We start from the raw sequence: 16,738 nt of genomic DNA, 5'->3' as shown, positions 1-16,738 counted from the left end.
TCGCTCATAGAGAGCCACCAGCTTATTGTCAGCAGCAACGGCATGCGGGTGACAGTCACATAAGGCGTGTCGGTTCCCCAAAACAAAGACTTACACCCAGAAATAGTAGGGGAGAATTACCATAGCATGCACCACCATTGCATCGATGTAGGCTTCTCCTTCACCAGCGAAACTTGGCACTTGGCTGTCTTTAGATGCCGGAACAACGTGGCCATCCCAAGATGGTCATCTAAGGCTGGAGAATCGCGGGAATGAGCAAATCACCAGTGAAACGGGCGGTTTGTCGACAAGCCATTCCCATAAGTCGCATGCTCTCCTGCAGGCGGTTCAGACCAATTAGCAACATTACGGCTCCCTTGGCTCTCGCGGCCCCTGTCCTCGGTAGAACGAGGAACATCTGTCTGAGCTCTTTTCTAAGGCGGAGGAGGTTCGCTATGTGTCGTCTGTGAACTAACCAGCATTACCTTTCAGCCCGGTCCGGATGGCCCCGCTGGGGTAGGAAGAACCTGGTTCTAGCGGGCTCGGCTTGCACGACTTTCAAGGCGAATGCTCTGCACCTTTGCTGCATGGGAGGGCGACTAAGTCTGGTACGTCGTGATCGTTGGGCAGGACAGGAAGAACCGGAGGAACTATCGGATTCGCAACTGGGGCTAGTGCGTCTTGGCCGACAGGTGCGTTGAGTGTCGTAACAATGCGGGCTTGGGTAAACGAGTCCCTGTTAACCTGTCCTCCTTGGAGCCTATTCGCCAACGTCTGGATCGCCGGAGTCATAAGATGCTCGCCGGAGTCTTAACAGGTAAAAAATTTAAAAGATTCAGTTTGTTTGGTGCAAACTACTGTTATATTCGAAAAAAAAAAAATTAGGTCCTATAGATATTCAGAGGCCGTCCTGACCCACACATACGGCCCATTGACTTCGGAGGCGGTCGAAATTAAGCTGCCCCAGTGAGGCTGGGTTAACATGGAAGTAGAAGTACTTCTCCCTCCATCGATCGTCGCGACCAGGAATCTCCTGGATGATCTCCCGGCCCTGGCGACGGGACATGTAGAAAGTCCCTTGGAATCCCGAGTTGTGCTTGATGTGGCATAACCGGAGAATGTCGTCGACTTTATTGTCGAGCCCCTCCTCCCGGCCTCTAACGTACATGCCGATGACGTGCCAAACAAAGTTGGGGCACATTTGAGGAAACGCCATCCGAAGCCGTCGGAGAACCAGGAAGATAATCTCCGGAATGGGGAATACGAGCCCACACCGCTCAAAGTACGCGGTGTAGGTGCAACAGTAACTAGGGGGAACAATCTCCAGGGTAAACGGTTCGCCCGGGGAAAGTATCGTCTCAACCCCGGGAGGGACACCGTGTCTCTGACGGAGATCCGCGAGTTGCCTTTTGGTAGTGATTGGCGGAAGGTGGGTTCCCCAAAGTTTGAGTTTAGGCATAGTTAACAAGAAACAAAGGAGGATTGACTTGGTGGTTGACGAGAAGTTGACGGAATTGGAAAACCGAGAGAAAAAAAAACTAGAGCAAAAGAAAGCAGGGAAGGAATTATAAAATGTAACAGCGAGGGAAAGAAGCAAGTTACCTTAACGTAGTGGATGAATGTGCAGTTGTGATGAGACGTGTGATTAAGGGGGTATAAGTCATAATTACCTTGGTTTGCGAGATCCCACGTATCTCTCCCGGTTCGATCATGACCGTTCAAACCTTTCGTATCCACTGTTGGATTTTGGAGGAGAGAGGGAGTAATCATATCAAATCTTGGGGACTCGGATTCGGCGTAATCTCCCTCAAGAAAGATCGCGAAACCTGAAACGTCATAAGATTCTGCGAATATTCGCCCTTCGGCCTCGATGAAAGGCCAAAAGGCTGAGGGGGCAATTGTTGGAGTTGGGTTTCGCTGCTCCTGGGCCAGCATTCGGCCCGCCCAAAATAATGAACTTAACGGGCTTATGGCCCAAATTGACGACGAGCCTATGAATGTCTCAAATATAAAAGAGCGGCAAGGTCAAGCAGTTGAAAGAATCACGGGAGATCGAGGCTAAGCGAGGAGAGATCGATGGAGTAAATCTCGGGATCCGCGCACAAGATTCAAGTGATTTAAATGCCTGAGAAGAAGTGTAGAAAGGATAGAACAAACTCGAGCATAAAACTTGTAACCTCGCAATAGCACCTTTAAGAATCGTATTAATATCAATCAAGTTCGTCATTTCTCTAAGTTCATATCGATTTCTACCGAAAGTCTGCCCAGATCTTATCATTCATTCGAACATTTTTAATTGTTGTTTCTCGTACCAACACCTTGGAAGATAAATATACCAAAATCGGTTTATGTTAATAAAATTCTAAAGAAATTAATTAAATGATGTATTAGAACCATGTTTAATTGGATCTTGTATTTCTCACTCAAATTTATATATTTTTCCAATCGTTAATAACATAATATTCTTCAAAGCATGCAATATTTAGTACCATACGTATGAAGGAGCTCCAAGGGCTCTTTGTGATTATCTCATCCGAAGTTAGTTTTCTAGCAAAGATTTGAAAGCATCCAAATAAATCAAAACAAACTGGTTTCGTAGTTTGCTAATATTAAATTCGGAAAGTAACACAGTTATAAAATAAATCGAACTAATGGGATCAAATCATATTAAAAAAAACAGCCCTAGTCAAAAACATCGACAATTCGGGCAGCTTCGGTTCTGCTTCAGCCAAGAAACAATACAAAAACGATGAAAAACATGTCTACACTTGTTTATGTGAACAATCGCATGGCCATCTTCAAACTCTTCAAGACAAATTGAACAACAAATCTTATCACCAAATCCATCTTCTTTGATGATATCCTTAAACTTTACTTCCTTGATCCGACTGTCTTGTTGTTGAGACTGAGGCGGCCCTAGATGTCCGGTCTCAATGTCTTGTTGAGGTAGAGACAGTGGAGGATTTTGGTGAGGCTCAAGAGCTGGTTCCGTAGGAGGTTGAATACACTTGGATAACTTGATGTAAATTTCCCAGATGATACTTATGAGGAGGGCGAGTATGACGCAGAGTATTGGAACAAACATTAGAAGCGTTTCCTTCCAGGACCAGGACGAAGATACCATCGTCCTAATTGATATTGCTTTTCAACCACAGAGAGAGAGAGAGAGAGAGAGAGAGAGAGAGAGAGAGAGATCAATAAATTTGGCGTTTAGAAACCATAATGAAAATTAATCTATCATCAATTCTCATTTAAATTATATCTTCTCTCCTTTTTCTTTTTCTTTTTCTTTTAGGAGATAGATAAACACATATTTTAGATACATGTTAGATTTTACTATATATTATGTAGACTTAAGATTAGATTTCATAATTTTGTTTTACTACATATATAAAAGGGACCAAAGTTTGTATGTTTTACTACTCTTCTCTGTTTTCTCTGAAAAAAAAAAACAAAAAACAAAACAAAACAAAAAAGCTAAGAAGGTCTTGTGATTTGCTGCTGCTCGGATGAATTTTTCGACGATCCCTCATGAATCGAACGTTGTCTCCATCAACGTCGGAGGCCGAATCTTCCAAACGACGAAACAAACCTTAACCTTAGCCGGAACCGATTCTCTTCTATCTCGACTCGTCGTCACTGACTCAACTCCTCGTTTCGTCGATCGAGATCCCGATTTGTTCTCCGTTCTTCTCTATATCCTCCGTACTGGGAACTTACCTGCGAGATCATCATCATCATCACGCTCCTTCGATGTTCGAGATCTCATCCATGAATCTGGATACTACGGTATCGAGTCTTTCTTAATCGATTCACTCTCGAATCCGTCGCAGTTCGAGCCGTTCGATCTCCGTAGATCTAGGATTCTTCAATTGAACGGTCGAGATTCTCCGTCGGCTATCTCGCCGTCGGTTAACGGCGGAGGTCTCCACGTGGCGCACGGTAGCAAAATCACTTCGTTCGATTGGTCGTTGAGGCAAAAATCGACTGTGTTGACGAACTTCTCCGCGGTGGATTCTCTTCTTGAGATATCTCCGGGAGTTTTAGCCGCCGGAGCCACCGATTTCCCAGGTTTGCAAATCATCGATCTCGAAAACGGCGGATTCGTCCGTACGACTCTTAATTGGGAAAACGTGACTAGGTCTAGCTCAACGGTTCAAGCCATAGGTTCTTCCTCTGAGTTTTTGTTTACTAGCTTTGAATCTAGCAGAAGGAACTCTAATTCGATTATGGTGTATGATCTCTCTACCTTGTTGCATGTGTCTGAGATTGATCATTGTGAGATTTATGGTGCTGGCATTGATTCTGCGATTCCATCGACTAAGTTGAGATGGGTTGAGAGTTGTAACTTGTTGATGGTTTCTGGTTCTCATACTAGTCCATCTGGTGTCAATGGCCACATAAGGTTTTGGGATGTTAGGTCAAGGAATATGGTTTGGGAGATTAAGGAGACACAAGATTGTTTCTCTGATGTTACTGTCTCGGATAATCTCTCAGCGGTTTTCAAGGTCGGTGTGGCTTCAGGGGATGTTTTCTACGCCGATTTGAGGAGTTTAGGAGCTAAGGACCCATGGGTTTGTCTTGGGGAAGAGAGAAAGAGAAGCTTGAATGAAAGAAGAGAAGGAGTTGGGTGTAAGATTGAGAGCTATGGCAATCATGTGTTTTGTAGTAAAGGAAGTGGGATCGAGCTTTGGTCTGAAGTGATCACGGGGTTGGTAGGGAATGCAAGCCGGGATGTACCGGAAGGGAGGGTTTTTAGGAAGAATTCATTTGGGAAATTAGCGGATTCAGGAGAAAACAAGATTACTGGATTGGCGTTTGGAGGAAGTAGAATGTTTGTGACCCGAAAGGATCACCAGTCTATTGAAGTTTGGCAAAGTCCTAGTCGTGGAATATCGATCTAATGAGCAAGTACCAAGCTCTGGTTTGGGATGATCACTAGTTGGTTAGAATTGAATCCAAAACCAAACTAGTTAGCGACTTACATTGTCTTACTCTTACAGAAGAATGAAACTTAATCCCAATAGTCCAATACTTGATGAAGCTGTCCCAACCATCAACTTCTTATTTCTGATAAGGACTTACATGGGTCACCGAGGCTTTGAAGGGTATATGCATTGTACATAGTAACAGGACCTTATAAAATTACCTGGAGAGAGAAGCAAATGATCATGCTTGGGAAAGAATGAAATTGTGGAAACACCTTTCGAGTTCAAACGGTTTGTTACAGAAGACATATCTATGTGAGGACAAAGACATTTTTATTTTATTTGAAGACAATCCAATTTTTCAATCTACTTTTTTTTTCTGCTCAAATATTTCGATCTAATCAAGGAACAAATAGATTATTCATTGTTGCTGTTGTCTCTGGAACAGGCATTTATCTACCAGAGCTAGTTCTGTATTCAGAGAAGCCGCTAATACAGCTTCCAACTTCGGCTTCGGGAACTCTGTTACCAGAATATCTTATGGCTCCACCTGCCATCCTCAGACCTCCGAACATATTGTTATCGTCTCTCTGCTGTGAAGAAGTCGCAGAATTCAGTTGTTGTGGAAAATTATAACCGCCGGCTAACAGATGAGGCTGGAAAGCTGCTGGAAAACCAGAAAAGTAGCCATTGTTGTGAAACATAGAATTCTCAAATCCTTGTACTCCTGTCTGAAATTCAGAAAGATCAGGAGCCTGAGCTACTGGTTGTCTCGGTTCAAAGTTGGTGTTGCTTGCTAGTGGAGTGATCCCTTGGCTTGACAAAGGAAACAATGAAGAAGGTACTGGAAAACTTGGCAGCAACAATTGTGAAGAAAGTTTTGGAAACAAGGAAGAAGATACCGGAAAACTCGGCAACGATGATGATGAAGACAGTTGTGACGCAAAGGGTGTCCCAAAGTTATGATCTGTCTGCGTTTCTTGCCCTGTTCTCTCCACCATTGATGATCTGTTCTTGTTGGTGTTAGCTTCACTTGTCTTCTTTTGTTTCTTACTCAGATTTGGAGCTTGAATGGCCAAAACAATGCTCTTCTGACTCTTCACGGTCTCATTTTTCGAATTCTCCATCTCTGTTTGCGTAACAAGCGCTTCTTGATCTTCTTGTAGTTGCTGAAAGTAGTTTCTACCGAAACCACCTGGACCGCCCTTAAGAAACTTATCCAACAGTCCAGCATTAGAACCCAAATCTCCACCGCTTTGTGCAATCTCTGGAGTTTTCTCTTTAGGTATGTACATCCCTTGACCGCCCTCTAGAAACCTATCCAATGGTCTAGCAATACAATCAAGATCACGACCGTTTGGAGCAATCTCTGAAATTTTCTCTTCAGGTGTGTTCATCTCTTGACTGTGCTCGCTTGGTTTTCTCTGCTTTTCACTCTCCTTCTCCTCTTCTTCCTTCTTCTTCATCTTCTCCTCCTCTTCCTTCTTCTTCTTCGTCATTCTCTTCTTCACTGGTCTCTTTGCTGCTACCGCAGCAGCAACCCCTCGCTTCTTCGAAGGCGGCCGAGATGCAACATTTTCATCCGATGCTCCATACAATTCAGTCTTCACCCAATCCATTAAACGCTCTCTAGAAGCCGTAAGATCATCAAGCAATGTCTCCATAAACATTCCAACACCATCCATACCCGTCCCTATTTCTTCTTTCTTCTTAGTCTCCTCTGCAGAAACAGTTCCCATTTCTTCTTTCTTCTTATTCTCCTCTGCAGAAACAGTTTTCGGTTTCCGTCTTCCTACTTGCTTAGGTTTCTCAGGTTTACTTTCATCTTTCTTGCTTCTCCTCTTCCGGGTTTTCACAGGTTCTTCTCTAGTCACTGTTTTTGGTCCATTATCGACCTGACTCGAATCAAGAAGAACATTTGGATTATGAATAATAGGATCCTGGGTCGAGTTTGAATCTGGATCATCGCTTGAAGAATCTTCAAACTCGTTATCCTTCTGAAATCCCATTTCTCACTGAATCTTGGCTCATCTCCCATTCTTAGAGATTGCAACTTTCTTTCAAACTTATTCAGACAGCTGCAAGTTAAAAAAAAAAAAAAAAAAAAAAAAAAAAAAAAACAGGGATAATTATAAAACAACAAAAGTCTGTTGTAATGGATCTAAATGGACTACAGATTCATATGCCAAAGTTTAGAAACCTGATTAAAACAAAGTACAAGGGTTAATGTTTCAAAATGGACCTTAACAGTAAATTGTGTTTAAAGACTCTTCTATAGGGTCGGGTACTATGGGAATTAGTCTACGGTCCCGTTATCAAAAACGTTATCAAAAAAGGAGGAGTACAATCTAAGAGAATAAGATGTCAGGATATATATAAACATGTAAATGCAAGTTACTTACCGGAGAGAAGAAATTTTCAGGCCAGAAGCTGCTTCACCATCTCTCTTTTCCTGATCTCTCACTTTGTATGCACACTACACAGACATGTAAAATCTTTGAATTTATGTTTTCGGTTTTGTAGTTCAAAAGGAAAGAAGTTATGTTTTTGTCTGAAAAGATATTTTCCCTAAGAGGTATGTATATATTTGCTTTGGGGTATATTTTTTCAATGAAAATATCATTGTAGTCAATTAATTTTGGTTCTAACTTCTTAAATAATAATATCTTAACATTCCAGTTTGGATTTTTTTCTTAATAATCATTTTTACCATTTTTACCACTTTTTTTAGATCTCCATGATTTGGAAAAAAAAATCTAGTAAGATTAAAACATTTTAAAAAAACATGATTAGATAGGTAAAACTAAAAATAAATTAGAAAGTAATCGGTCAACGCTTTTAAATTTGTAAAAGTAAGATACAGCATTTAGTTTTGTTGATTTTCAATTTGATTTGATAAAATAGTATGAGCCAGTTAGGGAAATTAATCTGGTTTTTTTTTTTTTTTTTTTTTTTTTTTTTTTTCACTTGAACATTTTCATTATATAATACAAGTATAGAATACAAGGGTGGAATTCGGTTTTGAAATCATAAAGTCGGAAGAAAACAGAGATACCCCCAGAAGCTTAAGTCTGATACGCGGGGAACACAAATTGAAACAACAAAGCCAAAAGAAAAGCTCTCAAAATCAACGAAGAAGTCGGAAGAGAACAATAGTCACAGGAATATATACTCAAGAGCCGACGTCGAAAGGACCTATAAGCGCAGATGGAAGAGGACCAAGGATAGAGGCTACCGCGATGATTTAACCCAACTGAAAACGGATACCTCGAACCGAGAAGCAAGGAACACGAATCTAATTCCCACCCACCTAGTTTTTTACTAAGAATCTATATCTAGGACTTTGCATCCCCACAAGAAACATTATTACAAGAGATTAGCCTTATAAGTACAGACAAAGAAGAAGACCTATTTATTTTATAAACTAAATAAATTGTTATAAACTAATCTGGGTTTTCTTTATCATAAACTTTTACCTGTTTTTCCTTAAATTGTTAAAAGATACGTAGAATCTTGTGACCACTAATTTCATTTTCACATTTTATGTTTTTTTTCCGCAGCGTCACATTATATTATTGTGCTTAGAAAAATAATACCATATGAATATTCAAAATGTGATTAACTACAAAAATAGCTTTAAAAATTTAACTAAACTAGCTACTACAAATTTTTAATTCATCGCTAAATTAAAATAATCTACCCTCAAAAGAAAACACTCGTAGTTTTTGTTTTTCCTCTTCACCTACGTTAAGAGACAGCACAAAATAATTAAGGTCTTTACACGAATTCCTAAAACCCGGTTAGATTAATACGAAAGAGTAGAAAACCAAACCGGGGAGCCTTTCCTAATTTAAACCAAGTAGTCTTCAACAAATCCATGCAACCCTTTGAAGAGCCTCTTTGATCATTCCTGGTGTCGCTATTTTTGACCCCTTGTGCTGAAAACCAAAACATTTCAATAATATGTGTATTCAGGTTAACCAAATATCGGTTAAGAAAAAATCAGGTTAAGAGTGTATACCTTGCAGTTGACGGTTAAGCAGAGTAAACCGTCTCCGGTCGATGATTGAACCGAATGAGAATCCAAGTTGAGATCACTTATCACATCCATTATCTCAAGCAAGACACCTTCTCTCCAAGCACATCTAAGCTCAATGACGACCTCATTACCAAACGAACCGATCCTTAAGTTATCGGTCAAACCAGTAAAGCCAGTGTCTGCTGGCTCGGCTTCACCACCATTGTTAACCGAAACCTTCTTCCCATTTCCGGTTTCATTGTTTGTGCAATTAGCTGATGTTCTTTCCCCTGCATCGCATGGTTTCTTCCTCTTCATCGTCATCGTCCCACGCGTATCTGTATCGGTTGATTCTCTGCAAGATTCTAGTTCTTGACCCGTCTCTCGAGTTCTTGAAGATACTCTATCGTATCGTCAAGAATCGATACTTTGTCGATCTATCGAAAATGTAAGACCTTATGATTAGTCTCCTCGCGATATTCATGGATTTTTGAAATTTTGAAGATTCAGGTAGATGTATATATATACCTTGTTGACTGAAGGAATGATTGATCTCAAGATCATGAACCGTTCGTTAAGTTTCTCGCGGCGTTTCTTCTCTAAAACAGCGTGGTTCGCGGTTTCATCACCTCTGGCATCTGGTGAGTCCAACAATAACTTCTCTTTCTGGTGCACTCGTGGAACCTCGAAAATAATCTTCTTTAGCATTCCTTGTGATGGTGCTGCGACCGTGGCGGTTCCTGATGATGATGAAGACGATTTCTTCCACCTCGTGAAGCTTGACTGCTTATCGCAGTTTCGAAACTGCGGTCCGAGAATTAACTGATGGTTGGTCTTAAAAATCGTTGAGATCACACTTTGGTAATGAACGTCGTCGTTTTTGGGATCAAATGACAACGTCTTTACATTTCTCTGCTGCTCTTGAATTTGCCCTAGTCTTTGAACCCTACCCTTTCTTGCACCGTAAGAAACCCGTCCAGCCGCACCTTCAACAAACGTTTGAGAGACGCAATCGCTAGAATTCAGCGACTGGTGAACGCAGTTGCTAAGCTCGTCGTCCATGAGCTGCCAGCTTTGCACCTGAGAAGCTCCTCCGGTGATTCTTTCGGTCATGAACGAATCATGATCTTCTGCTAGTTGCTCATATTCCGGATCGAAACCGTTGGTAGTTCTGCTCGGAGAAGCCGTCGGAAAAGGATCCGTGCCGAACATAGGCGCGTAAATCTCGTCGCCTAGAATATGTTGCTGATCGAGAACGTTGTCGATGTGATAATCGGATCTTGTTGGTAATATAGTAGCGTAAGGATCAGGGGCTTCAAGGAATGATGTCTTCACGCATTGTATTACGTTCATGTCTTCTGTAATCTACCAATGAAACACACCAAGAAAAGTTGTGTAAAATTTCAATTATAAAATTATAATTAAGTAAACATGACCTTAAGCATAAATTAGCAAACTGCTATAAGCCATATTTAAGCCTATATTTAATTTATTTGGTTTTTGTTTCTAAACCATATGGTTATTACAGAAAAACAAAAAAGACTAGTTTTAAATAAGTTTTCTACTAATCGACTTCATAAACCATATAAAGTAGGATAAAACACAAAGACTTTAGACTTAACGTAAAACCCAAAAACAAAAAAAAAAAACAAAAAATCAATGATTTGTATTGACACATCATAATCACACCGTGGAAATCTTATACCGGTACGAGACTCCCAAAATGTTAAGCTTAATTATGTGTTTTGGGTGTATTATTCGATATCAAAATGCTTTGTGGTAAGTTTGTAATTAACATTCAAGGCAGAACATAAATATTGGCTTACATGTTCTGTGGTACCAATCTCAACGACTCCTCCAAGAAACGGGAAGCAAACCACTGTCTTAACTGAAGCACTCTAAACCAGCACCCACAAAAACACACAATCAAAAATGGTACTGATTTTAGCGTTTTCAATCAGTAACAAGTACGTTGGTACTACGGTACTAGCACTTACTTTTGCCAGAAGGGAGCGGCTAAAGACTTTACTATCCGCCATATGAGCGTTGCACAACCATATCGGTTCACCGTTCGCAAACGTCCTTCCAGGCATTCTACCAACAACCAAAAAAACCAGATTAATTAAAAAAAGACGTAATTGAATTCTATAAATAAATCTATCATTTTTCCATAATTTTCTTCCTAACAATTTTCACAACTGTCGAAAGATAGATGTGTCATGTGCGCAGGAAAAACCAAAATGATGGGAAAATATATTAATCTGAACTTTTTATGATGATTAACAGGACTAAACTGAACCAAACACGAATTTAAACCGAATAAAACAAAAGTTGTTTAGAATAGAGTTAAACATACTTAAATACACATGCTTAACTCTTTAAAATTAATCATGTGTTTAACTTCTTTGTTTTTCTTAATGACATACCGACCAAATCCAAACATTAAAATTTCAAACCAAACAAAAACTAAAATAGTGGTTCTAGTATATGTAATTTTTTTTTCGTCCCGCAAAACCCTGAAATCCTCCAACAAACCTAAACTGAACCATAAAAGTCGAAACACCTGGACCTACGAGTATATTAAAAGTGTGTTTTGTCATTGAACAATATTTGGGTTCACCCATAAGGGTAAACCTTTTCATTCACCCCCTTATAAAATAAGAAAATAAAATTTGTATACATTATTATAAAATTAAAAACTTAAACCGTTTTTTAATAAACTCAAAACCTACATATAATTTCGTTCTACTTGTAAAATTTAAACCATAACCATCTCATTTGTGAACCTAAACCGACATATAATTTCGTTCTACTTGTAAAATCTAAACCCTAACCATCTCATTTATGAACCCAAACCGACATATAATTTCGTTCTAATTGTAAAATCTAAACCCTAACATCTCATTTGTGAACCCAAACCGACATATAATTTCATTCTACTTGTAAAATCTAAACCCTAACCAACTCATTTGTGAACCCAAACCGACATATAATTTCATTCTACTTGTAAAATCTAAACCCTAACCATCTCATTTATGAACCCAAACCGACATATAATTTCGCTCTAATTGTAAAATCTAAACCCTAACATCTCATTTGTGAATCCAAACCAACAAATAATTTCATTCTACTTGTAAAATCTAAACCCTAACCATCTCATTTGTGAATCCAAACCGACATATAATTTCATTCTAATTATAAAATCTAAACCCTAACCACCTCATTTGTAAACCCAAACCGACATATAATTTCGTTTTAATTGTAAAATCTAAACCCTAACCATTTTATTTGTAAACCCAAACCGACATGTAGTTTTGTTCTAATTTTAAAAATCTAAACCAAGCCAATATTTAACTTTCCTTAATTAAAAATATACAGAATTTTTTTCCTTACTATGTTTTCTTTTTAATTTAATTTGATTTATTTTTTAAATAAAATATAAGATAGAAGATTCTAATTGGTTGAGAGAAGAAGGGGTGAACCTAAACATTTTTGTTTGTCATTTTGTTTAAAAACTGGCAAAGATCAAATCCGAACACGACATATAATAAATGTCAATATATGTTGATGTAGGGAAAAGACGTGTTTACCCTTCACCGATGTTGAAGACGAATGACATACAAACCAAGAAGTACCACTCGGTGTCGGCGAGATCTTCCGGCGAGAGAGCGGCGGCGGAAGCTCTTCTAGTGACCTGAGATCCAGCGGCGGCGCCGGAGGAAGAAGATTCAGCTACGGAGAGAGACTCGTAAAGCTCGCTAAGCTGCTCGCTCCTCCTTAAACCAAGCTGATCAGCTTTGATCTCCGAAGCTTGAATCGTCTTCCTCGTTTTGATATCTCCATTGTAATATCCATCTCCCCATTCTAATACTCTTTTGAATCAAAACAAAAAAAAAACGAATCAGGAAAATAAAACAAAACTTTTTTTTTTTGGGGTTTTGATAAAACAGAACATTTTCTTGAACTAATCAAGAACTTCAAAAAGAGACAAAAAGAACAAAATTTTCAAGAGACCTAGAAATCTTTATAATAAAAAACAAAACCAGTTTTGAATTAAACCCATAAGTTTTATCTAATTTTGAAAAAATATTTTCATCAATATATGTTAAAATTCTCCAACTTATAGTTTTGGAGGAATATGATTATGAAACTTACCCAGACTGAGAAGAAGAGACAGACCAAAAGATACCATAACTCCATTGAATGCTTCGAACTGAAACTGCGAGATGTTTCTTCAGATTCTCTGGCACACTTGTTCTGTTTTGTCCAGTAGCCATTGTTTCTTCATCCCTAGATCCCCATGAAACCACACACAAAAAGATAAAATAAAGAAAACAAAACAAAATCAGACTTTCTTTTTTGTCTTGGTTTAGAAATGAATAAGATACTTATTAAATTGATAGCCTAACAGAGAAAGAAAAGAAACTGATCTTTACATTTTTTTTTTGAAGTATCAAAGAGGAAACGAATTGGATTTTATTGTGTTTGTCATTTACATGAAACAGTTTCCGTTTTCGCCGGCAAAAGACAACAAACGTACAGAGAAATGTTTGAGGTTTTTTCTTTTTCTTTGGTCACTCCATACTTTCTTTTTTTTAATATTGTTTTGAATATTACTTTTGTTGTTGTTTGAGCTTGAACTCGAAAGATTAGAAGAACTGTCTACGAGACTCCGAATCCATTTTTTTTTTTCCTTATATCATCTTAGGTGTGTACAGAACAAAACACAGACATTTATGACAAAATAAAAAATATTAATGATTTATGAGAAAAAAGGAACAAAATAGAAGAAAATAACCAAAACGGTAAGTATCGATCTTGAAGTTGATTGATTGTTCCTCTTTTTAGCTACAAGTTGTTAGATTAGTTCCTCGTTTGGGAAAAACATTTTTTTTTTGTTATAGAAAATAAAGTAAAATGATAATTGTTGGGGTCATTCCTAGATTTCGAATAGAATTGATAGACATATATATACCTAGCTAGTACGTACTCTGCCCAAACATCTCAACAATCTACCAAATAAGCATTTTTCGGCAGGAGACATACAAATAAGTTTTCATGTTGTTTGAAAATGACTAGCTATACTCTCTCATCAATCGAAACATGTTTCCAGCCGCCCCTCCGGAAGTTGTTCACCCAGCTTTTCTCAAAAATAAATTGTTTCTTTGACTTCATAATTTTTAAAATAATGTTGACAAGAATGGGCTTGTTAGCATGAGCATACCATCTCAATGTAATTTACTTCAAAATGCCAAGATTATACGGCCTGCTGGTTAGTTAGTATGGTGACTATAATTTCATAAAGTGTTGAATATAGTACTAATAAATAGCAAACCACAACTGAGTTTTCTACTATTTGAGTGATCAAAAATGTTGTATTCCTTTTCTTTTTCTTTTGTGTGTCTCAATTACTAAATGCATAAAGTTTGTTATTGTCGGTGAGTAATATCGTGTTATAAATTTTGTACACAAAACGAGAGCAAGTATCATCGTCATGTCTTAAATCAGAGCATATGATTAATTTTTGCAATCACATCGTTAAAATCTGTTAACATTTGTTTTTTATTTTAATACAATGTTATTTTCTACTTTGATTCTCCCTAGTCCCTATAGTCATATATTTTATATAATAAGATTTGAATTTCTTTAATATTGAAAACCAAATTTTAAATATTTATGCAACTACATTTTTAAAAAAGTTAATAAAACCCTGCTAAATGGACCAATAGTTTCTTTTTCTGACATCTAGAAAAGAGAGAGACGTTGACGTTAAAAACATTAAAAATATATACACGTTTGGTTCCCTACAAAATCAAAATATTTTTTTAGAACAGTAGTTTACGGCATATCACATGGTATATATGAGATATATATATATTTTTTTAATATATGATAACTTCATATTACACTAGTTTCGACAATAAATATATTATCCATTAATATATATATATATATATATATATATATTAATATATATATATATATTAATATATATATATATATATATATATATATATATATATATATATATATTAATATATATAACAATTATTAAGACCGTGGACTGCTTATTATTATTGCTTTAGGGCATATCAAATTATCGCTTATTGTTTTACCATTTGTGAATATGTACACGACAATATATAATAAATTTAAGACTCATTCTAATTTATTTGCTACTATAACAGTTGTGATTTGGGAAAATAAGTAGTATATACATTATTTTGACATTGACGGCACAGTGAAATAATGTTGAAAACCTGGCCACTAAAATCATAAATTTTGGGCATATACGAGAAGATGAGATTGAATGCTATGGTATCTGACAATGGAAGCATGACACTGATTTACTATTAACTGGTCTCTATCCTCTCTTATATGTTTAGTATTCAACATTGTTTTATAAAGTGACATTGTCTACTACTCCTCTAGGCATCTAAACGTCTGAAAGGCGGCCACCCATTTGACATTTCGATTTTCTAACCAAAAGCAATCACAAAGTTGAACAACGAAATAATTTGTTTTTTCTATGTTAATTGATGATTTTTATATGCAAAATAATTTTATGTCATTTCATTTCTTTATAATAATAAATTAGTGAAAGAAGGAGAAAAAATAACAAAAAAGCATATGCAATATATATATATATACTTTAATTTGAAGAAGTACTAAAAACAATACTACAAAAGATCACATATATATATATATATACAAAAAGATCACACATATATATATATACCAGTCTCTTATTATTCATATAAATAAGGTTCTTCTAGAACATCCGAATAGCGTTTAACAAATTTTTAGAATTTACTATTTGGTAACATCTCTATATCCTCGTGATTGTATCAAATTGTAAACCTAATACACATGTTAATCATATAAGTAAATGCAGCATATGCTGATATGCATAGCTGAAAAATGGCATTTTAATTTGGATATACTAATTAAATTGATTTAACAGGGAAGCACATATAAATGGATCAGTGGTTCCACCTCATTAATTAGTTTTTTTCACCGGATTATTGACTTAATATAATTATAATCTTTCAGAATGTGAGTCCAAGGTCATTGGACCAATCAACAAAATAATAGAAGTTATCCAAACCAAATCAAGAAAAATGACTGATTATTTCATTTGGTCGAAGTAATCTTTGTTAGTGGAAGTCAAACAATGTAAATATAAGTTTTATTTTGTTTTATTTTACGATTTGATTTAAATATCATAGAGGATATTAGGAGGTAGAGAATCACATGAATTTGGATGGGAATTCAAAAAATTATGCTTGATTACCATTTTTATACTTATTGGTTTGATGAGACAATTAATAAAGAAGAAACCAAGAGTCATTATTGTCACTGAATATGTTAATTAAGCCTTCAACTATATAAAAAACTTGTCATTTCCCTAAATTGTCATTAATACTTGTTGCATCTCCATGAGAATCATAATGAACATTAGACCTTAATTATTTAATTGTATTATTAACCCCCTGTCCTCTTTTGTTTTTATCCTGCTTTTTAAGCATTATTTTACTTAGACGATCTAGTAGTAAACTAAAATTTAGATACCTATGTTTATCTACCATTTGCACCTATTTAAATATTGCATATAAGTTTATACAAAATAATATTCGTATATGTATCCTTCTCTCGGCATTGTTTTGTTTTTCTTATTTTTAACAATCATGTTGGGAAGATCGATCCTCCCCCACTTATTTTTTTCTAATTTTTTTTATAGATAACAGTTTATAGTACTGGTCTATACTTCCGCTCCAATTTTATTGTCATACAAATTTCAAATGATGTCCAC

The 16,738-nt window shown here is 36.8% G+C and overlaps 1 protein-coding gene and 2 pseudogenes across 3 annotated transcripts; 1 reads left to right on the top strand and 2 right to left on the bottom strand.

Moving 5' to 3' along the window:
* Positions 1-3,130: 3,130 nt before the first annotated feature.
* Positions 3,131-6,004, top strand: LOC104724499 (BTB/POZ domain-containing protein At5g41330). Its single transcript, XM_010442992.3, has 2 exons — positions 3,131-5,222; positions 5,356-6,004. Exon 1 carries the CDS (start codon positions 3,489-3,491, stop codon positions 4,881-4,883), a length of 1,395 nt encoding a protein of 464 aa, XP_010441294.1. The 5' UTR covers positions 3,131-3,488; the 3' UTR covers positions 4,884-5,222; positions 5,356-6,004.
* On the bottom strand, positions 5,224-6,960 carry LOC104724500 (uncharacterized; annotated as a pseudogene). Its single transcript, XR_015572840.1, has one exon. The product of XR_015572840.1 is annotated as an uncharacterized LOC104724500 (transcript).
* Positions 6,961-8,482: 1,522 nt separating this feature from the next.
* On the bottom strand, positions 8,483-13,651 carry LOC104728444 (transcription factor GLABRA 3-like; annotated as a pseudogene). Its single transcript, XR_015570486.1, has 8 exons — positions 13,362-13,651; positions 13,081-13,215; positions 12,516-12,797; positions 10,923-11,019; positions 10,752-10,823; positions 9,454-10,290; positions 8,929-9,362; positions 8,483-8,845 (listed from the first exon to the last, which is right to left on the bottom strand). The product of XR_015570486.1 is annotated as a transcription factor GLABRA 3-like (transcript).
* Between the last annotated feature and the right edge of the window lie 3,087 nt (positions 13,652-16,738).

The sequence above is a fragment of the Camelina sativa genome, chromosome 11 (genome assembly GCF_030686135.1).
Source record: "Camelina sativa cultivar CO46 ecotype springtype chromosome 11, ASM3068613v1".
In the NCBI taxonomy this organism is placed as follows: domain Eukaryota; kingdom Viridiplantae; phylum Streptophyta; class Magnoliopsida; order Brassicales; family Brassicaceae; genus Camelina; species Camelina sativa.
The sequence above is the reverse complement of the archived record's forward strand: the minus strand, read 5'-3'. Positions and strand labels throughout refer to the sequence as shown.